Source organism: Lonchura striata, chromosome 15 (genome assembly GCF_050655825.1).
Source record: "Lonchura striata isolate lonStrDom1 chromosome 15, ASM5065582v1, whole genome shotgun sequence".
Lineage (NCBI taxonomy): Eukaryota > Metazoa > Chordata > Aves > Passeriformes > Estrildidae > Lonchura > Lonchura striata.
In genome coordinates this window covers 8,812,096-8,836,995 of record NC_140717.1, presented here as the reverse complement: position 1 = coordinate 8,836,995, position 24,900 = coordinate 8,812,096, and the positions used below count along the sequence as shown (strand labels likewise).

At 43.2% G+C, this 24,900-nt stretch overlaps 1 protein-coding gene and 1 long non-coding RNA gene across 2 annotated transcripts in view; one reads left to right on the top strand and one right to left on the bottom strand.

The window, feature by feature from the left end:
• The window catches only part of MAPK1 (mitogen-activated protein kinase 1), a 38,975-nt gene extending 17,570 nt beyond the window's left edge, over window positions 1-21,405 (bottom strand). Inside the window, exons 1-3 of the mRNA XM_021549887.3 lie at window positions 21,244-21,405; window positions 4,381-4,563; window positions 3,147-3,336 (exon numbers count right to left, since the gene is read on the bottom strand). Of these exons, the coding sequence (XP_021405562.1) occupies window positions 3,147-3,336; window positions 4,381-4,563; window positions 21,244-21,386 (516 nt within the window). The 5' untranslated portion in view covers window positions 21,387-21,405. The remainder of the gene's footprint in view (window positions 1-3,146; window positions 3,337-4,380; window positions 4,564-21,243) is intronic.
• Window positions 21,406-21,747: 342 nt separating this feature from the next.
• On the top strand, window positions 21,748-24,900 carry LOC116184183 (uncharacterized). The gene is made up of 2 exons (XR_004148932.3): window positions 21,748-22,043; window positions 22,142-24,900. It is a non-coding gene; the product is annotated as an uncharacterized LOC116184183 (long non-coding RNA).

Genomic DNA, 24,900 nt, shown 5'->3' with positions numbered 1-24,900 from the left:
AGTGAAAATAGGCTGTAGTCAATAAAGTCAGTAATGGAAAATCCTACCAAAACCACAGAAACCTCACTTTGCCCTGGCAGGTATTTCTTAATTTTTCTGTAGGGACAGCCTGTCAGTGTAACTAATAGATCAGTTAGGGAAGAAATACTTAATCTGACTAAAAGCTACATCTGAAAGACAAGATTCAGCAGCTGACTGTTACACAGAAGGTCTGAAGAAAAGGCAATGATGAATGTCATAAGCTAAGCTGCATGCTATTATTTTAGCTACATATTAAAAAAATAAACCCAGCTCCCTGAATCCTTATAAAACAATCCCAAAAAGAACCTTTTTAAAGCATGGCAAGGTTCTCCCAGGTTACAGGAACAGAGCAGCTGCCTTGTGTGCAATTAGCTTACATAAAGAGACTCAGTACAAATAATCAGAAGAGCCTCCTCTAAAGACAGAAATGAAGAAATCGTAAGAGAACAGCTTAGAGACTTCAGAAAATAATTATGCAGCAGGCAAAATTGTTGTAATCTCTTCCTCCTAACCTCGGAAAAAGATAGATAAGATTACAGGCAAAGAGACTTGTGCAGAATTTCAGTATTACACAAAACCAAAGTGCTAGGGTTTGTTACTATTAAAACAAAAGGAGAAAGACACTCTGGTCCACAGTGAAAAGCGAGAACTGAATGACAGAAGATGTCTCTGAATCTCTCAACTCAAGTAGAAAAATGCTCATGGGATGGAAAGGAAGAATAATGACAAAGGGAGCTCATTAAAATGACAAAAAGCCCCTGCTGACTGGAGCAGAAACAGGTTAAGCAGAAAAGCAGAAACACCATTAGTGAGAGAGACTTCAAGGTTGAAGCTGCAAGGAAGAGGTTTTGGCTGCAGAACTGACAGGAGTGAGAGCACAGAGTGAAAGGGACGCTGGAGGCCCAGGGCTCTGCCTGAAGCCCCGGGTGAGGGAGGGCACAGCTCTGCCTGTAGCTGGGGAGGGCAGACAGGACACAGAGAGCAGCTGCCCTGCTGGAGGGGCTGTGGGGCCACTGTGCCTGTACAAATGATGATGTGTAGCAGGCAAAGCACCAGGAGTTGGTTTTTAGGCTTCTCCACGTGAACGAAAACAGTAACAAAAATAAAATAAATAATCTGAGAGCAATACAATAACAGGCAAATTTTCTTGGCATTTTCACTAAGTCATGGCAGAGAATAAAAAACTACATCATGAAAGAGCCAGGTATGTCAGTCAGTGCTTCAAGCCTTGTAGAGACAGAACAATGCTACTGAGACAGAAGAAATTACTTCCCTGCTAAATAAATTTAAAACCAATAAATAAATAAATAAATAGAACCAGCATCCTATCTACATATTTAGCTTCCACTTCTTGAAAACAATGTTCTTTCAATCACTATCGTGGTTTTTTAAACAGAGATGGCTTAAAATTGGATGAAGCTATCAAGCAGATGGAAAGATTTAGGAGGATCATGTACATGCAACCATTTACTAGGCAAATGAAATGACACCAACAATACTACTAATATACTGAAATATCTGCAGTTGTACTGTTGAGTAGCCTGTGCCTCTGTGTATTTGTGCAAAAAGAAACAGACATTAAGTTCAATTGCTACTGATAAGATGGTGGTTCAAACAGTTGCATCTCCTGAGCAACTGGTAAAATTGTGAAACAAACACTAACTTGCAGTTTTCCTTTAAAAAAATCCCTCTCTCATCACCTTCTTTTCATGCCTGCTGCAGTAGGTAACAATTCCTGGTTGTTTTATTAATTGTGTATTTTCATTATGTAGACAGAATTGATCATATAGCCAGCCTTTAGAATGGACAAGCATACAAACAGCAAGGAACTGTGTGACACTCTTGGAATTGTGACAAACCTGTACAGCTCACAACTGGTTCACTTCACTTCTTCACTTTGAAGAGAGTATTTTTGTTTTGTGGTTTGTTTATTGAGAAAGTTAGAGCTACACTAAAAATCAAAGGGTAATTAGGAGCAACATAGTATTCAACAAACACAGTTGCACCACCTGGGAGCAAGCACTGTAAACTCAGCAATTCCACTCCATCAGTGGCCAGCAGCTGTACGTGATGCACAGTGAAAAGGGGAACATATTCCAATGTCTCTCTCATCTTCCACGGATCTGCCACTGTGGGACTCCAAACCTCAGGGAGCACTCAATAAGAGTATTTTTCTGCTAACTTGCTTGGTGTTTTTTTAAAAACTGCAATATCTGCAGTGTTCTGTGATACCAAATTCCACAGCTTAACCAAGCTGCAAGTAAATTTCACCTGCTCCTTTCCTCCCTCCCAGCCTTTTCCATAGGTAAGGACAGTGAACACAACTGCTCCCTATTTGCCATCCCTATGCCACTGACAACATTATCAGTGTTGGCAAATTCTATTGGACTCCTCAGCTCCTCAGCAGAGGCAATCCAGGCTAAATAGCTCTTTGTGTTATGGAGAGCAGTACTCTGAAATCCTGCTCTCCTCATATCACCAGGAGAGTGTGATAACTATGATCACACTGAAGACTCAAAACCAACTGAAAGGTACAGAATGGCATGTTTTCTGTTTTATTCTCTATTTCTGTTCTATTTCTTCACACTTGGTTTGCTTTATTGAATGCCACTAAGTACTGAGCTGACATTTTCCAAGAATCATAACAGCTCTAAGCTCATCCTTCTGTAGTATTAATGAGTACAGAGCCGATCACTGGAAATGCAAATTAGGAACATTCCCTCCCTAAGTAATTGCCATGCATTTAATCAGCACTGAATCTCAGAGGCTGCTTTAGCTGCCCACTGATATGAAGTCCTTTTCCAACAACAAAATATTAACAGTGTAAACAGAGAAATCAAATCTTGAAACATACACAGTTCTGAGTTTACTTCTGAGGTAAATATGATGCTGCTTCAGATCAGTATTTTCACCCAGCTTTCAAAGAAGCTGTTTCCAAGTCAGCCTCCAGATGGAAACAGTGATGCACTCATTACAGCAGTCCAACAGATTCTTAGTCACTCAAATCTTGATAATTATTTTATCAAACCAAATAATGTTTTGGCAATCTTTCCAGGACAAAAATCAAATTAATACCCAGTAAAAACCCCACATTCATGGAAAATCTGTAAGAAATTTCAACTCACCTTGAGATCACATGTGGTGTTAAGCAGCAGGTTTGAAGGTTTGAGGTCACGGTGAAGCACATTGGCTGAATGGATATATTTTAACCCTCTCAGAATCTGGTAAAGGAAGTAACAAATGTGGTCGTTGCTGAGGTGTTGAGTCTTTAGGAGCTTGTAAAGATCTGTCTCCATAAGATCTTGCACAATGTATCTGTGAGGTATTAGATGTAAGGCAGCATAAGAACTTGGTGTCACGTCAGATATCAATGTACTGTACCCAAGGAAACTTCTAGAACATCTCTCATTTGTCTGTTTGATGACAATTATGAAATCATCTAGCTGATTCTTGCTTTAGAAGTTTGGAATCCAATCAATCCTGTTCCACGATGCAGCCCTTTACAGAATAAAGAGGCACCAGCATGTGATCCTTTCAAATTAATCATCACAAACCTCTATTTCTTCATACTAGAGCTTGACTTTTATTGGAACCTTAATTTCATCTGATTCCTATCCTGCTTGCCAAGAAACAAAGGGTGGTTTTTTTGGTTAATGAGTAATAAGCTTCCAAGATACTTGGTTGCAATTGCATAAAAGCAGGAATGTAGATCTCACAATTTCTGATCAATTTTCCTCACCATCTACCCACTTTAAAAATTCGACTGTTCTTCTCTACTATATATATTTATTATGCTACAACAATCCTTCTCTTACCAAAATTAAATCCCAACATAGTAATTCAGATTATTTTTTTAATAAGATTGCGATGAAAATTAAAAGAAGGGGTTTTTTGTTTGTTTGTGGGTTTTTTTGGTTTTGTTTTTTTTTTTTTTTTTTTTGCTTTGACAGGAATTAGTTCAGTAAAATTTTCTTCCCCCTTAATTCAAGAAAATTTGAGACAATTATAGCAGCCTGGCCATTTTATTTTCTCGTCAAAGCAACCAGTTGTAACAGCAGCTCTAAGAGCAAATATAGTTTTAGAATTATGTGACTAAACTAAATCTTCTCTACACTGTTGAGTTCTTTGCCTTGGAAGACAGAAGATATTCTCTTTTCCTGGAAAAGAAAGAATTAAACTAGTGCCCATCTACATCAAAACTATAAACGGATCAAATACTATTAACTTCCCTTTTGATTTACAACAATAGAAGCCAACTTTTATTAATATTTAGGAAGGAAGAGGATGAAGGGGAAGAAACAATCAAAAGAGAAGAGGCAACCATTACTAATGATGCCAAGTAACACTTTGAAAGGATACACATCTTTCATCTGTTCAATAGTTGGAGCTCTGATAATGTCATTTATTCCAATAATATTCTCATGCCTGAAGCGCAGTAGGATCTTGATCTCTCTCAGAGTTCTCTGGCAGTATGTCTGATGCTCAAAAGGACTGATTTTCTTTATAGCAACTCGAACTTTGTTGACGTTATCATAAGCAGAACTAGAAGAGAATCAGTAACATCAATTACAAGGAACATTAAATTCATTTAAATCAGAAAGAAAGAATGTAAATTCATTTAATACAGCGGTGGTACATTTTGTTTACATTTACTTTTATCAAACGGGGAGAGGTGACAGTGACACGCCTTTTAATTTGGGGAACTGACAAAACACTGTTGTACTTTCACCAGCCTATTTGGGTCTCTACAACCATTGGCTCTCCCAGCTGACCTGGAGTCTCTGGTTCGTGTGTACTGCACAGAGAAAAAGGTATTTGTCCTCTTTATCAGCCTGTGCAACAACCAAGTCTGAGGTTTTTTCTATATGCTGCAATCATCACAAGTTTAAGAAAGTTCATCTAGAGTTAACCCATTCACTTTGGGCTGCAGAAAAACCTCCAGAAATGATCTCTTAAGCAGCAGAATACCACATCCTGTGTCCAGCTCCCACGAGTAATACCAGCTGTCACACTCTTTCATGTTTTCATCCATCTACACTGTCAGCACCTCTGCAACAGACATGGAAAAACAGAAGGGATGGAGAATTTCTGACAACACCTTTCCCAGTTCAGTTCCAAAGATAACAAGAGTCCGAGGAAAGAAAGCTGTATCCAGGTACACACATGGAGTGGAAGCACAATGAGGATCACAGTGACTGTTACCCATGGTAAGGAACTCGCTGCCTCCTACATTTACATGACTTTCCAGGAGCTCAGAACTCCATTCCCAGCTACATTAATAAACAGGCTCAATAAAGAGTAGCTCTGTTCAACGTGCCTACGCATTCATGAAGAATATCACAGCCTGAGTAATTAAAAATCTCAGTAAAACATATCTAATTTTCTGAAATCTGGACTATGAATTCTAACAAATTTTAGTATGTTTTATATGGTCTTGTTTATACAAATAACAAAGCATCTCATTATAGTATCTCCTACTGTATTAGAAGCATATGGTAATTTAATTAATTAGAATTTAGATGTGTTTGTATGATTCTTGTCCCTACTCAAGCCCACTAATGCATTATTAGGAAATTAAAAAATAATCAAGCCTACATTCCATACATTTCTGTTAGCCTCAACTATTTAATTTAAAAATATAATCATACTAGCCAAGGAGGCTTTACATCCCACCAGTTTTCTATAATTGAGTCCCAGAACTTTCTTTGATACACTTTTAATGTGCCTTACTCTGCTGAGATGTCCAGATACCTGGTGACTAGGTAAAGCAGAATAAAATGCAAAGATCCAATTAGAAAAGGAAAACTCAGAGGCCACATCAAGGCTCTTTGATAACTAAGCAGAAATGTGGTGCAATAAGGTGTTTTTGAGATGGTACTGTCATCACTGGATGCAAAACTGTTTAAAATTTCTCACTTTCATTATTCAATTAAATAAAAATGTCATCACTGGATGCAAAACTGCTTAAAATTTCTCACTTTCATTATTCAAATGAACATATACTTCAGTCAATTAGGGTCATCAGTAAGATCTTCATACAGCACATGCACATGTAACTGTAACAACATCCTTTTTGCACGGTCTTCCCACTCAACCCCTCTGACCTGTCTGCATCCCCAACCCTGGCCTGTACCCACAGACAGCACCTTTTATTTGCCTCTAGAAACACTGAACTCAAATGCTCCATGGGGAGCTTTGAAATGCCACATGCTGAGCAAGTATTCATTACAACTGTTGCTACTGCATATGTATAGATAACACATTAGCAGCTCCTCCATCCCAAAATAGATAATAACCAAGTGCTGTAAGTGGAACTTGGCATCGCCTCCAAGAAAATTCCTCCAGTAATTTTCTTAGCTCATCACCTGTGGTATTTACAATAGACCAGTGAGGTCAGTCACAAGCAGAAAACAAACCCAGAAATAACTCTGAAGCATGAACAACCTGGATTTGGGAAAGAATCCTATGGGCCATTTCATCATTATAAACAAACCTCCTGCCTCCTCCTCTGTACTGACCTGAGCATTTTTTCTGCCACAATGCAGAATCTTATGTCCTTTCAAAGGACTGGACAGCAGCAGCTATGCAGAGTGATGGTTCAACTGTAATACACCTGGTTCACTGAGGAGAAACAGCTGCATATTTGGAATAAAGATGCAATTAGTTTCCTCTCCAGGGTACCTTCCCCACACAGTCATCTTTCTGTTTGTATCTTATTTCCCCACACTAACACAGCTAAGCTTCCACTGCCTCAGCTGAGGGGAGTAACACTGAAATACTGTCTAGCTGAAACATTAAAGGGGATACTGGATTTATTTCTGATGTCACACTTTTTGAAATATAAGCCTTTCTGTTACTTGATTAAACATCCAAGGGATTATCTCAACTTCTATGAGCAAGAAGCTAATCATACAAGCAGTCACGTACACTTGCTGGTGCATAATATTTTAAATGTCATGCATAATGCAGGTACATTAAGAATCTGTATTATCTAGTTAATACCATTTCACATTCTCAGCCACAGCCCTTAAAGCACATATTGCCTTAAGTAAACTCTGTGACCCTTAAAAAAATGCTTTCTTGATTTGACACGTGCTATAGGAAAGTGTAAACGCTACATAGTAGACTGAACTTCAGTGGAATTGAAGAGTCAGACCACAACCAGAGCCCTATTTGGCCTATGAAGCCCTATCAAAATAACTGACTGACTGTGCAGGAAACCCCTCAAACTCACAGAACTGGGTCCTTTGTAAGGGAGACGGAACCATTTCCCAAGCTCTCCCTCCCTCCAACCGTTCACTGCTTGCCACCAGCAGCAGATTGACACACTCCTCCCCAGAGCTCTGCTGAAGAAATATGCTGCTCATTGCGTGCATTCCAGTATTTGCAAACAAAACCACTCTGAAGGTGCAAATGCAGGCCCCGGTGTATCTCCCTGCAGCCCGTGCAGCAGCTCAGCTCTGCGGGTTGCAGCCGCAATTACTGATCTCATTTGCAACTCCTGATCACCCGTGCTCCCCCTGCAGTCCGACCAGGATCAGCTCCCCAGCACATCTCATCCGCCTCCCAATGTATCCCTACATTTAGGTTATTTGCATTCTGGCAGCGCTGTCCCAGTGTGCACAGTGTAACCTATTTGTCTGGGCTGTCAGCTTCTACTAAACCTCACAACAACTGGTTATATTTGCAACGAAGCAGTTAATCGGGACACCTTCTGAAGTCAGGAACTTTCTACTATCTTGACTTCTTTCCAGAGAATACAAAAATTTGTAAAGTGGGAATAACAGTTCCCATATTAAGAACTCTTAGAGTGCCAGTCTATAGCTTCTAGTTTCTAATCGTTAAGCACATGTACTGACCATCACCCACAGAACTGTCCCATTATGATGAATCTAGACACCAACACTTTAAATATTCAGAAGGGAAAATTTATTTCCACACCAATCATGGGCAGCCTCACAAGCTGAAGCAGCCATTGAGCTGTGAGTGCTATTTATCTGTAATGTGATAAATTTACATACAGATTTTGCAACTGCCCAACTGTTGTAGTCACAACATTATTCCTGTTTCAAGCTGTAGATACTAACCTGTGACAACCTGCAATGGCACCGTTATTTAGACCCTTTTGCAACATCGCGTGAAAATCAATACGAGCCCCAGCAGCAGAGTTTATCATTCCCGATTTTAAGTATTTTGTAAATACATAATAAAGTTTTGTCTAAGTAAAACATCAGGCACAGCTGCATAAAATAAACAAATGAGCATTTATAACCCAAGAAGTTGCACCACGTAACTTTTAAAGCCGGTTTTATATCCTTCTACTCTCTGGTACCAACTTCCTTTTTAAACAGAAGCCCAGGGCGGGGCTGCTTCCAAGAGCGGTGAGCAGAGAGGCACAGCAGCTCTGAGCACGGCAGCTCTGAGCACAACACTCTGAGCACGGCAGCTCTGAGCACGGCAGCTCTGAGCACGGCAGCTCTGAGCACAGCACTCTGAGCACGGCAGCTCTGAGCACGGCAGCTCTGAGCACGGCAGCTCTGAGCACAGCACTCTGAGCACGGCCGCTCTGAGCACGGCAGCTCTGAGCACAGCACTCTGAGCACGGCCGCTCTGAGCACGGCCGCTCTGAGCACGGCAGCTCTGAGCACGGCAGCTCTGAGCACGGCCGCTCTGAGCACAGCACTCTGAGCACGGCAGCTCTGAGCACAGCACTCTGAGCACAGCACTCTGAGCACGGCAGCTCTGAGCACGGCAGCTCTGAGCACGGCAGCTCTGAGCACGGCCGCTCTGAGCACAGCACTCTGAGCACGGCCGCTCTGAGCACGGCACTCACTCTGAGCACGGCAGCTCTGAGCACGGCAGCTCTGAGCACGGCAGCTCTGAGCACGGCCGCTCTGAGCACGGCCGCTCTGAGCACGGCGCTCTGAGCACGGCAGCTCTGAGCACGGCAGCTCTGAGCAGAGCACTCTGAGCACGGCAGCTCTGAGCACGGCAGCTCTGAGCAGAGCACTCTGAGCACGGCACTCTGAGCACGGCACTCTGAGCACGGCAGCTCTGAGCACGGCAGCTCTGAGCACGGCAGCTCTGAGCACGGCCGCTCTGAGCACGGCCGCTCTGAGCACGGCCGCTCTGAGCACGGCGCTCTGAGCACGGCAGCTCTGAGCACGGCAGCTCTGAGCAGAGCACTCTGAGCACGGCAGCTCTGAGCACGGCAGCTCTGAGCAGAGCACTCTGAGCACGGCACTCTGAGCACGGCACTCTGAGCACGGCACTCTGAGCACGGCAGCTCTGAGCACGGCACTCTGAGCACGGCAGCTCTGAGCACGGCGCTCTGAGCACGGCGCTCTGAGCACGGCGCTCTGAGCACGGCACTCTGAGCACGGCAGCTCTGAGCACGGCAGCTCTGAGCACGGCACTCTGAGCACGGCAGCTCTGAGCACGGCACTCACTCTGAGCACGGCACTCTGAGCACGGCGCTGCCCGCTCCGGGCGTGCGCCCCGCTCCCGTGAACTCCCCGGCGGCACGGGAAGCTTTCTCCAGGCACGTGTGGCCGAGTGCCAAAGCTCAGCCCCTGCTGCACGCTCTTCCACCATTCCTACTCCTCGCATGTTTCATTTGGGGCAGAACTGGAACAAGTGAGAGCACGCCGCAGCTGCCGGCAGGGAAGGAGCCAGCTCCTGGCAGTCCCTGCATCCCACACAGGGCCGGTCCCTCACACTGGAAAACAACTGCCTGCTCCCCTGCCGCTGCCTGCAGGCTTCCCCACCACGGGATGTTCTTCCAACATTTCGAGGATTATTCACCTCGTGGCTGTTTTACAGGCTGCTCTCAGCACACACACACAAAATACACAATGCTACCGGCAAACATCCTAATTACAACTCTAAATAAAAGATTGATTTGAAGTTTAAAAGGGATTTTTTTTTTATCAGTAGCTTTATGTTGCTGTGGAAACATGATTCCAAGGGCATATCCAAAGATAAGAATCTTTGTGAAATATTGGGTTAATTCGGCTTATACACAGAATAGGAAAGGCAAAAATAATTCCCAGCAAGCAAGCTGCTCTATGGAGATCTTTAATCTTTTCATTCGGTCTACATTTAGCTCAATCATGGACATTTCCACAACACGCTGACATTTATCAAGTTACAATGCAAATAGCTTAAACTTATTTTTAAGACTCCTGTAAATAAAATAATGCATTATTATGACACAGTAACAACCACTGTAACAGACTGTTCTCTGTATCTTTTGGGGATGGGGGATGGTGGTGGCAAAAGTGCAGACTTGTAGAGGGTTTTGGGTTTTTTGTTTGGAGCTGTTTTGTTAATAATCAGATGTTAACCCTTCCAGATTCTTCAGAATAATTACTTTCTTCTTCTACATGATTAAACCAGAGAGAGCAGCTACAGTGTATGGCTTTTTAATAAAAAGATTGGAAAAAGGATAAAAATAGTCAAAGACTATTTGAGGACACTGAGTAATGTGTCATTTTTACACTGTTGAATGTATTTTTGGTAGCCAACTGTAAACACCTACATTTACTAGAAATATTTGTGCTTTCCTCCATTTATTCATAATATTTTGAAGACAAGTGTGTATTCATTAGACTTTTTTATTAGCACTTATTTACAAAACCAGCACCTGGTTTTAGAAGGAACAAGTGCCTACTTATATTGCGATACATTTGCCTTGTTTCAAGAAACCGGTTTATAAAAAGACAACCCATGTCACAGTTTCATTTTGATTTCTCAGCTTTCTCTAGAAGAGGTCCTCAATAACAAAGCATTTCTCAGGTCTGTCAGCTGAGAATTCAGGAAATGAACTACAGAAACAGGGGCATCTTAATACACGTCTAAGTTTCTCCGTTAAAGATTCAGTTTTACAGACTAATTCCTGCCATGTAGGAAAGTCAGCAACCCATGAAAATGGAGTTACCTCACCATTAGATTCTTTAAAAACAACCAACAAATAAAAACCCAACAAGGGAGAAAAGAAATATAACTTCTAAATCAGTGTCCTTTATTCTACCACAAGTCCATAGCAAGGTGCCCATGTGAGCCCCACAGACTCCACTGTGCTTTTAGTTAACCTCTGAGGCTTCCTGGGTCAAACTGGAACAGCCACCTACTGCTTCAGTCATCTTCCTCTTAACAATCCAAATCAATCCTGATAGTAAAGCTTCCTGCTACAATTACGCCAACTCCTTCCTCCCATGGCAAAGGTGAATAATGACTCTGAAATTATTTTACTCAGATCTGATCTACTACAGGTTTTTGCCCTTCACACCACAAATTCTTAAGGCACTTTCAAAACATCCTAATATTTGCTTTCATTTAATTTCATTGTATCTGCTCAAATAAATCTAATTAATACTGATGAGACGCTGGCACAGGCTTCCCAGAGCAGCTGTGGATGTCCCATCCCTGGAGGTGTTCCAGACCAGGCTGGAGAGGGCTTGGAGCAACCTGGTTTGGTGGAAGGTGTCCCTGAATGGGGCTAAAACTACTTGATTCTTAAGGTCCCTTCCAACTCAAACCATTCTAGGCTCTAATAGGTTACAAAGACAGAATTTTATTTTTCAGAATTTGAAAAGTAGTATTTGATGGATCCTTGCAAAAAAATCAATTTTAAGTTACTTACTATGCACATAATAATTACTTAACAGTATAATTCTTTAGATCACTCCTAGTATTTTGAAAATTAATAGCTAGTCATGCAAAATGGAGTCTGTTAAATTAATTACTTTTGCCAGAAGCTCAGTCAATTCATAATCCTGGGTGTGGCAGACCAGATGATTTGTGTTTTGTTAGCACCTCCTAAACAGAACTCTGAAGAGCAGCAGTTCTAGAACTACACCTTAATACCAGCATTAGAAAAATATTGGTTATTTCACCCAAGGTTCTGTACTGTTTGGTTAAAAATGTTATTTAATTTTATGGTGCTTTGATTAATCTTAGTTGTTTGGAAAAAAAAAATCAATTCTCTCAATCTCTTCTCATGTGTATTTTTCTTTCCATACCTTTAACTGTAGAACACAGACTTTAAACCACCACGTATGCCTACTCTGTTTTAAGCCACTTCAAGTTAGTCTTCAGAAAATAGAAAACTCTTACATCTCACTTTATCTATTTCTTCCCTTCCCACTTCCCTTCCCTATTTAGAGGTTTACTGGTTCTCCACTGCCAGTATTTCCTTTGATAGCATCAATGCCAAATTTAACAAACTTCACTACATTTAAAAGCCCTTTGGCATCTGTGAAATAAATCCATTCCAAAGGCACTCATCACTTTTGATAAACATTTACAGTATTAAATATCACTATCTTTCTCCTCTGTATATAAATTCCTGTGGGAATGAGTTTTGGGCTAAAATTGTAAGAGCTCAGCAACACGACATAACCTAAGGTCTCAGTGAATTCAAAGGAGGGGCTGTGGTTCACTCTCCCTTTCATGCCTCACATCCCTGCCCTTTCTCACTTTTTTGGTTAGAGGAGTGCCTTTGTGTAAGTTCAGAGAACTAAAGCAGCTCCAAGTTGAAGCAAGAACAGTAAAGAAGCTTTTACCTGCATAGTCCTATTCCCCTCCTGTGTCAGCACCAGCACTCACAGGGCCTTTTTGTATCCATCATTTCATCTTCTCACCTTTCAATTTTATTTTTTTATGAAGTCACTCTTCAGCTAAACCAGCTTTCCAACACAGCCAATGCTGTGCAGGCACCAGCACAAGAGAGGAGGAAGGAGTGACAGAGCAGAGGCATAAAGGGAAAAGCTGCCCCTGCAGCAGCAGCACAGCCCGAGATCAGCAGAGGCCGGCCCGCGCGGCTCAGCCCTGCAAAGCCCGGCTCAGCCCTGCAAAGCCCGGCTCAGCCCTGCAAAGCCCGGCTCAGCCCTGCAAAGCCCGGCTCAGCCCTGCAAAGCCCGGCTCAGCCCTGCAAAGCCCGGCTCAGCCCTGCAAAGCCCGGCTCAGGTTCTGGGCCTCCCAGGAGAGCTCAGCCTCCACACAGCCCATGAGGTGCCCACCTCCTCCCCCTGTGCTTAAGGCTCCTCAAGGGGCAACAAAAACCCACCAGGACAGCAAAGAACAGGCCAGCAACATCATCACTGTTACTCCAGAGCCTGAAAAACAACCACCACATTCCAAGCAGCAAAGCACAAATCATAAATGTGTGCAGGAAACACTTCCCCTTCCTAGAGAGAAGGCAGAACACTACCAGAGAGCTGTGAGTGGTGATAGGATTAACAAATCCTCCAGTGTGGTTTAGTCCTTTGTCTGCTAAGGTTCTAATTTGACTTATATCCCATATACTCCTCCTAAAATCAGCTTATTTGATTCCATACCACATAAATCTTCAGAAGAGATAGTTTACTGTATTTCATTCCAACAGAAAATAGAACAAAATCATCCATGCACACTCAAAAGCAGAGATTTTCCTAAACCTGACAGAAACATCAGTGCATAATGAAAACTATCTCAAAGCACTGATGAAAGCAAGGTCATTGCTACTGTCCATTTTGCCATGGTTAGTTCAGTATTTCACCTGCAAACCAAAACAACCAAACCACTAGCACTGAGTGTGCATCTCACCGCTATCAGAAGTTGCTTCCCTTTGTATCAGATTACAAGGCATTTTCTGCATGTTTTTTCCATGTTTCTAAACCCTCAGCACATTCACTGCTTGGTGGTTTGTTCAGGAGGTATCAGCATTAAGACATGTTGGCTACAGTAGCTGAAAGGAAGCTATTTCACAATTATGAAGCATTAATAAAAAAAAAAAAATCCAATATAAAAGTCAACCTGAATGTCATTTAGGATATTTTGCAACATCCAAATCCCAATAAAACTAAGCAAATTCTGGACTGAAGCATTTTGGGGGGTATTGATTTGGAGTGCTCAAATGACCTGACATTTTACTCAGGACACATCAGCAATATTTGGTGAAGCAATCTGCCTTCCTTCTGAAGAAGCAAGAAGTAATGTACTGCAGTGGCAGCTGCTAATGTTAAGAAAAACTGCAAAATGAGGTAATTGCACATTATAAACTGTAGCCTAATTGCGAGTTGCTCGTACTTAAAACATACCCACAACACAGACGAATTACTTTCCACCATGTAACAAAAGCTCTCATTTGCATCCTAATCACCACAGAGTATTTCAGTATCTTATGAAAATTCTCTTATAATACAAAAGAAGAACTTCCAAGAGAAGTAATTTCCTCTTAGGGGAACTTAGGTGGTTGTGATTTTGGGTACTGCAAACAGATGGACAGTAAAAGCATGTGAACAACTCTGCTAAAACTCAACTGTCATGAAGATTCTGCCCAAATTTAACTGAAAAATATTTCTACTACAGCCTTGCTACAAGATATCTATACACAAAGCAGTATTGAATCCACCACTAAGAGGTCACTGGGCTGGAGGAGCACAGCACAAGGCCAGGCAGCCGGGGCACCAGGGGGTGCAGCAGGGGCTGGGGGGGACCCGAGGCTGTCCCTGCACCGGCTCTCCCAGCGGACACGGCTGGAGACGGGAATGCTCTGGAAACAGAAACCAACTCCAGCCCCCGATGGAGCACAGGAAACCCTGCCAAAGGACCTACCATCAAATAACCCTATAGGAATCAGTGACATTTCTTACAAGCTGTAATTATCTTACCAATCTACCTCCTCAGAGCTGACAATGAACTGCATTTGGTTTTTTGTGCACCTTGCAAAAAGACGAGTTTGACAATAGCTCAAACATATACCCAAAAGTTGTACTAAAGTAAAGGAAAACAAGCTCTCTTCTGAAAAGGAGTTTCATCCACAAGCAAACCAGTGTCTCTAATAACCATCCTGCCAATTCACAGAACACAGATTTCACACAGCAAAATCAACAGAAATGAACTATACTGCTGAATTTCACATTATTACATTATAATTATTTATTTACCTTACAATACAATAACATAGAAGCTATATTTTTGAATACATTCATAGCTCCATACACTTCATTTGAGTGACCTGGAAATCAAAATCAAATATAATTGAAATCACTTAATAAAATGTTTCTGGGTTTGGGATTTTTTTCCAGATATTATTTTATAAGTTCCTAAAATACTTCACCTTAAGTGAAAGCCTTCTCCAAATTATCAGAACAACATCCAATTTCATCCATGAGCAGTGTCAGCTCCCAGTGATGAAGGCTGACCAAGGACTGGGCTGTGTTATGCACACAGCCAGCAGGTCAAGGGAACTGATTCCTGCTGTGAGGGCACATCTGGAATTCTGCATCCAGTTTTCCTCCCTTCCAGTACTGGACCAAATCCAGCAGAAAACCATTAGGATGCATAGGAAGCTGAAGGATGTGACATGAAATAAAAAAAAATTGAAGAAACTGGGTTTGTGTAGGCTAGGAGGGGAAAAAGGGGTGGTGGTGGAAAACATCCAACTGCTCTTTTAAGTTACATAAAAGCAAATCACTGAGAAAAGTGATCCAGATTCTTCTCAGAGACAAACAGTACAAAGGACAAGAGGGGATGGTCCCAAGTTGCACCAAGGCAAACTCCTTTTTTAAGGGGAAACATATCACTGGACAATTGGTTTAACACAAAAATCAGAAGTTGCCCATAGATGTGGAATCTCCATCCCGGGAGATTTTGGGAATACTGAGTGGACATGTTGAGCAACTAGGTCTAATTTTGACATCAGCCCTGCTTTGAGTAGGAGGTTGTACTACATGACCTCAGAAAGTCCCCTTCAACCTACCTTATGCTGTGAATATTCCATAGCAAGCTGTCATAAAAAATTTTCATTAAATACCAAATCAATCAGTTATTTTCATTTCTAGATCACAGCTGAAAACTGACAAAGCATCAACAGAAAAAGCATTAAAAAAACTTACTATGTTGGCGAAGTACTAGTTTTCAACACAAGCTGAGCTCTACACCTACTCAGTTGGTAAAGCACCAACTCTTCTCTGGGCTGTAGATCCCCACCCCTGAGCAAGAAGCCACTGAACTAACAGAGCCTGGTGTCCTACAAATACACATTTCTAGTCTCAGGAGTAGCAATAAATCCATCTGTTAAACTGGGGCATGTCATGTCTCCTCAGGGAGTCTGATTTCTTATATGTGACCCAAAACAATCTCTTCCCCTGCTGCGCAGCATACAGGATCTCTTCACTCAAGCAAAATACCTATTTTTGTGAAACCTGCAGAATAACTTTCCATCTTTAAGATTTTTACCATCTGTCAGATTTGATGGAAGGCAGGCAACAGGTACTAGAATCACACGTACGGGTATGGGAGATGGACAGATGCAGCTACGTACACATATAAGCCTTATTTCTTTAATAAAGCATGCTTCCAAGAAAACCCATAAGATATCTCTGTCTGTTCCCAAGGAATGGATCATGCTGTGCTAGAATAATGTGTATTTATTTATAAAATCAAGTGTCCATGAGCTGCACTCTTCAGCTAAGCCAGTATCCCACTGCCCTGGGCTGACAGCAGAAGTTGCTACCTCTTATCTTCCATAAACCTGGAAGACAGCTCTGACACGGAGTGAGTGGCTGCTGCCTGTCCCTGCTGCACAGCTTGTGGGGGCCACCTGTCCATCACCGGGGAGAGCAGGAAAAGCAGCTCTAATTTCTCCTTTGGATTCCCACGCCAGGTTAGGTAAGTGCTAGAAGCTTGAGTGACTGAAGGGAAGTGCTTACATCTGCCTTCTCCCCAGAGGGAAGAAGCTGATAACTAGCCACCAATTACACTCCCTAATTCCCTCCTCTGATCCTTGCACTGGGGGCGGGTTGGCTAAGTTGTATCAGCTCCCTGTTCCCCTTATCACACAGACAGAACATGTTAAGTACCAGGTATGGACACCCATACCCAACCTGTGCTCCCTAAAAGCACACACAACCAGGGGCACGGGTCCCTGCACTGGCTCCATCATTAAAGGGCTCTGTGTCTCTCTGGATCCAGGCAAGAGTTAACAGAACAAACACAATAGGCTCTTTCTGATCACTGCCCCTGAGCAGCCCACCCCAGCCACCATGCTGCCCCCCACAGAGGATGCAAAAGCCACCTTTTTATGTAACTCAAAAGAAACTATTACACAATCATCAATGCCATTCAAATTTCATGTTTTAATATCAATATCTATGCCTTGCAAATCATTCTATTCCTGATTTCCTTCTGGTTTTGTTTCTTTATTAATATGCTTCTCTTAATTTTAAATTATTGATGCTCTTAAAGTAGGGCAGTTCCATGAGACCGTAGAGAGAAGTGTAACTTTAAAGAATCTACTGCCGAGTGTTTTAAGTATTCTCTTCAGTATTACTTTAACATTTACCTATTGACTACCTAAACTTCTAACATCACTCTTTCACAGAACAGCAGTAACACAAAGCTCTCTTTGTAACATGGCAAATTCAGAGCAAGAAATCCAAGATATGAGCTTGCAGATTATTTTCTTCCAACTGCATTCATCTGCATTCAACTGCTTATTTATAAGCAGTTATTTGCAGCCCTGATATTACTTCACATTCATATAAACTTGATGACAAAAAAAGCTTCCAAAAGCTAGGATAAAAATGAGAACATCCCTATCACGTTCAATTCACCATTTCTTTCCAAAATGATTATTTGTCTTTTACTGTCAAATTATCATCCTTGCCAAATTACCACTGATCAACTGGAGGAAGAACAAGTCACACTGGAAATGTAAAGCTCAACTCTATCATGGTTTTTATTGCTGTTCCAGTGTGTTTGAAGTACGGCTTGTTAACAGGCTGATTTAAAACAATAGTACTAATAATAATAAAACCAAGCCCACATAAGGGGAGAAAGAAACAACCCCAACAACCTTTTCCAATTTGTTTTATCTGAAATGTATTTCTGAAACTCTCAGACCTGGTCTAAAAGTGTGTTCCATCTGACTCTGATGCTGATAACATCCTATCACTGAATAAAAGGGTAAGTCACTTAAAGAACTTTACTCCAACGCCCCCCAAAAGAACTAAAAATTCTTAAGTGAAAGCAGAGAGGAAGAAGACAACACAACATTTACATGTATTTGGATAAATTAAGTCAGAGTAACAAACATGACTGTATGACTAAGTAATTGCTCAAAGAATGTCCTGCAGTCCTAGGAAGAGCTGAGGATTTTGGCGCAAACTTTGCTCTGTGCTCAGCCCTTAGTTACACATGCAGAATGACCAAAACAAAAACGGGTTAGAAAGGGGCTGTGACAGGGATCCACCTCCTACCACTTCACCCTCTGCAACAAGAGTAAGGCAGAAGCCTGCACCACAGGCTGAACGATTCTGGCAGAGTTGAACTGGAGGACATTAGGTTGGGGTTTGGCCTGATAATGTGTCTTTTCTGCTTACGAAGCTGAGAAAGTGCAACCACAACACAGCAGTAAATATACTGCTCTGCTGAGTTTATTTTTGTTCAAAATCTGATTATGTAAAAAAATGACTGCACTAGGGAAAACAGTTAAATGCCTTTAAGGGTTTTCAAATCCAGATGAGAGAACATTCACGTACAGTCTCTTCAGCCAACATCTTCTTCTATTTCCTGTACTGGTTGTGATCAATATTTCTCAAACATTATTCTCTCTGCTGCAAAATCAAAATGGAAGACTGGCCATAACAGCACTGTCCTAAGAATACTTCATTTGCCCTTTTACTCATATAATCGAAAGCATTTTATTGTTTTCAAATCCCTAATCCAATAATGTAGAAACATAAGAATCAGGATAAAACAAGAGAGAGAGTGAAGGATTTTAAGATTCAAAAGACACTCGTTTGCCAAGTAACAAGCCTTATGGCACAGTGCACTTGTAAATAACCATCATCTCCAAAGAGCTCCACATTAGCTGTGGGTCTAAAACAAAACCATCAGGACCTGCTTTGCTTTCCTTTATTAACGTGTACAAATTTAAATGGATTTTGCAGTTGCAGGAAACATCTCCATCTGCACACTCACAGCTTGCCCTCTACCCCACCCCCTGAGGGAGAAGCTTCTGCAGATCCTCACTGCATTAGCAACCAGAGCAAAACAAGAAACACAGAGCAGTAAACTGCTCAACCTGCATGGCTGGGATTGATAGGCAATCGCATTTCATCGCAGTCACCACAATAGGGCACAGCTGCTATGGCACTGCTACAAGTGCATCCAACACTTTCCTGATCGTGTACACGCCATAAACTGAGACTTTGTTCCCTGTCATTTCACACCCAAGGCACAAGAGCAATAATCACAAGCACAAAATACATAATGTGGCATTTTATGTTAATAATTTTACAGACAAGTACAAGGAGCCAAGTGCGTATTTCAGCTGAACTGGAGATTTGGAAATTATCAATTTGATAGTGATTTTGCACAGCATTCACAGCAGACACAAAGTATCAGAAGAAGTTTTCAAATAAAAATCAGTCTTTTGGATTTAGAGTGGAAACAGCTTCAGTGTAGAAGTTTACCACACACCATTTGGAGGGGCAGAAGTGGCCCCGTTTCCCCTGTATCTGAACACTGGCACAGGGATGCCAAAAAAGGGCATCAACTGCCATCATGCTGCTTCTTGCAGTCCCTCATCTGTGGTGAAATATTTTAGCTTTTCACTTTGATTGTGAAACCCAGTTTTTAACACCCCATTGAAGTGAACTGGACTGTCCCCAGCACACACCTCAGCTACGCTACTCCTCAGGACCTTCAAAAACCTGACTGTGAATGCAAACCAGTGCAGCCACTACTGAGATTATCTGCATTCATTTCCTTACACTGTTCCAGATGATAAAATAACCATAATAAAATACAGCCTGTACCAGAAGATATATCAACAAATTTTGGACTAGATATATTGCTGTGATTTCTAACACTGAAACAATAACAAGGATATTTTTTATACAGTAAATAGGATTTTTGATTTACATTTTGAAGAATCTTCCCACAGCAAAGTAAGAAAAGTGAAGGCCACAACACAAAACTCTGAGAGAGGCTCATCTCCCAGCTGAACTCAGGCCTAGATGAAAGCCCCCTCCCTGAAACACACAACGACTTCATCCTGACAGGCCAGCACAATTCAGTGACTATGTGCAAAAACCTACAGCTATAAAAATCTATGTAGCACACAGCTGAAGGCTGTGAGGTGTCCTCGCTGAGAAATACACTGCTTTACAAAAGATTCCCCATCAGAGAGAGAAATTAATGCTGATAAAGCTTTCATTAAGTCACAGCCTGTAAGTTGCTTTTAGTACTTCTGGTCAAAAATCATACTGAAGAAACAGAGGCAGCGTTGCAAAGAAGTTGATAAAACAGCAATAAAAAAGAATTTTTTATCTGCATCCCTTAAGTTATTTCAGGACTACAGGGTTTTTTTAACTAATGGAAGACAAAATATGAAATCCTAAGTAAGGCTACTGAGCATGCCAGGTTAATAACCTAGTCATTAGATGCACAGATCAGACAGCATCACCCCAGCTCATTGAGACTGCTAAAAAATCCATCTCACACTCTCAATCCAGTTAGTTCACGTTTTTTGTAGTTCGTTCACGGCTGTCTGTAAGACCTATGTTACCCACAGCAAACCTACACGATCGCTTTTCAGCGAGACTCAGACTAAGTCTTTATAATACAATATAATTTAGACCTAGGAAGGCTGAAGATAACTTTCACCTGCACACAATAAGGCAGGCACTAATCCGGCCAGCTCTGCAGCACAGACAGCACGTCCTGAGCAAAGTCAGGCAGCGGCAGCAACTCCTATGCTCGGATTCACCTTTTTTATCCCCGCGACCTCGGCTGCTGCAGCCAGGTGAGCCCTCGCAGGGCACTGGAAGGGACGCGGGGCTGCCAGCAGGATTTACTACCTCCTCCCCTTCCTGAACGTCTGCAATCGCACTACGGAGACGGAGGAAACAACGAGAGCGACCAACTCCAGAGGCACAAGATTTAAAGAAAATAAACGCAGGAGCGAAACGAAACGAGACGCTCAGCTGCACCCACCGACCGAGGGATGGGGGGGTGAAGGGAGAGAGAGGAAAGAAGGGTGATGCCGGAGAGACAGCCTCGGGAACACGGAGAGGGAGGCAGAGCTGAGGAGCGGGAGGCAGAGCTGCTCCCCCTCCCCGAGGGCAAGGGCGGGCCAGGCCCGCGGCCGGGCAGGGCGGCGGGAAGGAGGGAGGGAAGGGAGGAGGGAGTTGTCCGGGGCAAGGGCGCTGCCCCGGCGGCTGCACTCACCACACCATGCCGTAGGCCCCCTCGCCGATGTAGGAGAGGTTGGTGTAGCGCGGCCCCACGTCGAACACTTGTCCCCGCACCATCTCCGGGCCGCCGGCGCTGGCGGAGCCGCCCGCAGCCCCTGCCCCCGACACCGCCGCCATGTTGTCCGTGCCGGGAACCGCGGTGCTGCGTGCGGGGGGGCGGAGGCGGGCGAGGAGGGGGGCGAGGAGGAGGATGCGGGAGGGAGGAGAGAGGAGGAGGAGGAGGAGAAGGAGGAGGGAGGAAGAGGCGCCGCCCGCTCCGGCCGCTCCGCCGCTCTCGGCCCGCCGGCCCCGTCAGCGCCGAACCCGCCGCGGCCGCTCTGAGGAGGCGCCGCCGGCCGCGCGCGCGCACCGCCCGGCCCGGGAGGTGCAAGGGGGGAGCGGGGGGGGCGAGGACGCGCGCGCAGGGAGCGGCGCGGGGCGGGGCCGCGCGCGCAGGGGGCGGGGCCGGGGGCGGGGCCGGGGACTGCGGTAACCGCAGCCGCTGGGGAGGGGGCGCGGCGGCCGCGGGTCACGTGGGGCGCGCGGCGGGTCACGTGGCCGCGCGGCGCCATTAGAGGCGTCAGGTGACGGGCGGGAAATGGAGCCGGGCCCGGCCGCCCTCAGCCCGCTCCGCCCTGCCATGAGCGCGACTTCGTTTGTAACCCTTCCCGGCTTCACACAGTTCTGCAAACTCTTTTCAGCATAATGTTTTTACATGTAATGACGTTTTCCTGTTCGCTGCCTCCCGTATAAATGTAAATAAACTTTGTAGGGGAGGTAAAATCTCAGCTGAAGGTTAGTCATGGTTTGAGTACTGCTTGCAACCGTGCCGTATCTTTTCTGGTTTTCTGCAAGGCAGAGTTTTCCTGAAACAGCTTTTTCCTTGTTTGCAGGGCTTCATGCACAAGGATCTTAACTCCAGTTCTGCCCTTTCCAGCAGTTCTCTAATGACCCTGACAGAAGTACTAACCCTGGTTACTACTGACATTTTCTCTGCCAGCATCTCCGCTGCTTCGCGTCTGTCCGCACCCATGGCCCCGGCGATGCCTCGCTTCTCCCAACTCGCCGAGGTCGTTTCTGGCATCCCGCCTTCTCCCGGCCCTTCCTGCTCCGACCCGGCTCCTTTGCCGTCGGCCGAGCCGCCTCAGTGGTGCCCGGGGCGGGGAGCGCAGTCCCGGCTCCAGCTGCGCCCCCGGCTGCCCCAGGGCTCCGGGAGCCACCCAGCCTCGGCTGATGGAGGGAAACCTGTCAGGGACAAGCACCAAAATCCAACAAACTCGCCTCTGTCTTTAACAGGCATTCGACTCTACAGCTCGTGGTTTGTATATTTGAGTGGGATAATGCTTCTGATGTATTAATTTTTACATGTCTATGATGGTTTTTGTTTCGTGATGCGTTCTGCACTTCAGACACACAGCATTCTTTTTCTCAGAAATTTCAGACACCAGTAAATGCAAGTGTTTCAATTTTCTGAAACCAAGTACAGTATTATTTTAAAGGTTCTTTTAACTCTAAAAATGAAAATTTGCTTACAGTTCTGTTACATACATATATAACTCTGTCATTAGCAAATGCAAAACAAATTATTATGGAGAATGTAGCTTAAACACAGCCTGCCATACTAAATTTAATTAAAAACTGGTGTATATCTAAATTATTTTCTACCTTCGTGGGATGTGTCTGATCAAAAAGGAAACCAACCAGGCAGGCCAGGAAATTGTGGAAGGACTGTCAGCTCTTTTGAGCACTGTGTTCAAATATATGTCTAATCCAATTAAACCCGAGTAAATGGTCAGAGGCTACAGCATGCTCTCCCAACAACTCCTCCCATGGCAGAACTGGGTGCAGTGTTTCAGTGAAGCTCTGCAGTTGCTGAGATAGGCAGAGCAGATGGGAGTGGTATCAATCAGTTTTCACCCTACTTAAATACACTGCCATTACCTGCACTTAATGTTGGGTCTTTTGCCTTAATAAGGTGACATAAAAGCCTCAATTTTGGAAAGCACATAAACATGTTTTAAGAAAATTATGAGTTCCATGATCAAAATGAAGGGGGAGAAGAGGTGATACTTACTAAAAAATGATAGCAGATAATGAGAAGCAGAAGGAAAAGACCTTTTTATTTTGAACAGAGAAGAGTTTGTGTAAGCAGAAACAGGAATATTAAGAAAAAGCTAAGCCATTAGCTAAGTCAGTGTAAATACGTCATGGTTTGGACTGTCTCCATCTTCAGTCAAGTTCAGGAGTCACATGAATGAGTTCATCCTACAATCAGGATCTAGAAATTCCCTGCACTGTTACTCGTTTCTGCTTTAACTGTTAATTCTTGTTCTGTAAATAGGTCTCTTGAAAAGGGAACATTGTACCACAGGGCCCCTGAGCCCTGGGATCAGCAGTGCTGGGTCAGGCTGAGGACAAACAGCATGGAGCTGCCCTATGGTGCCCCTCTGTAGTGGGGGTGGGAGGCATCTCAGATCTTTGTGCTAATTTAAAACTGAAGCCACATCTCCTAAAATCATCATAATTATACCGGTTGTGTGATTTGCAGCCATTGCTTTCTTGGTAGCTGTTGTACAAGTATGTCAGCATGAACCTGAACCTCCCCATCATCCCAATCAAACACTGGCATTAAGTACATACAGTTTTACCAGAATTATTTAAAAAGACCTCAAGCCTTTGTGCGGGGGTGATGAGAGAGAGAAATAAGACATGTTAAAATGTTTTATAAAGATATATTTTAACTTCTAAGGCACTCAGGAACCATGGTGATGGTTCTTGAAATTGCTTAGATATGAGCTCTGATCCACAGGGAACTATCCTAAGATTCAGAAAGAGCATCAGCTGGTAATAACTTCTAGTCAGTACCTACCTGGGCTTGACTGAACAGGTGACACACATCAGAAATCCCTTGAGACTCATCTTCATATGAATGACCACTGCTTTTGCAGTGTAAAGCAACCTTAATGAAAATTATGCTATTGCTGTAATCTTGCACTGCTGGGAGGTTAAAAACAATCTCTCATCCACACTGCTGGGCCTTGGTGCCAGAAAAAATTTACTTTCCTCCCCAGTATTTCTTTTTTTCTGCATTCAACATTCTGGCAGACTTTGCATGGAGCTTAGACACCATGGAGTTAAGATGAGAAAACAGATTGCTGTGGTTGTTCTGTGCATGCCAAGGGGAGCACAAAAGATTATTAATTGCAGAATGATTCTGTCAGTAACAGCCTTGATCCTGCACTGGGTATCGTTCTGTCACTGTCAGAACCTGTCACTGTTGTAGGAGATGTCTTGTATTATCTATCATGTTCTGGTTAGTTTTGCTGTTCACAAATACAGTTTGAAAACACAGTTGCAATTTCAAATCATTTTCATATTCTTTAGTTTTGAACAAGTAATTTACAATCATACTCTAAATATTTTTAAAGGGATCTATTTTACAGCAACCTTAAAAGCTTATAATATAAATCTAGCTATTTTAATTAATATACTAACATTTTGTAGCTGTCTGTATAAAATTAAGTTGCTTTTATTTTTCAACTGCAGTTGTAGCAGTATCCAGGCACTGTCCTGCAGTTCAGGAATGGAAATTTCCCAGCCTCAAAGCACACTCTGTCTCAGTCAGCTGCAATAAAACTCTGAGTGATTTCAA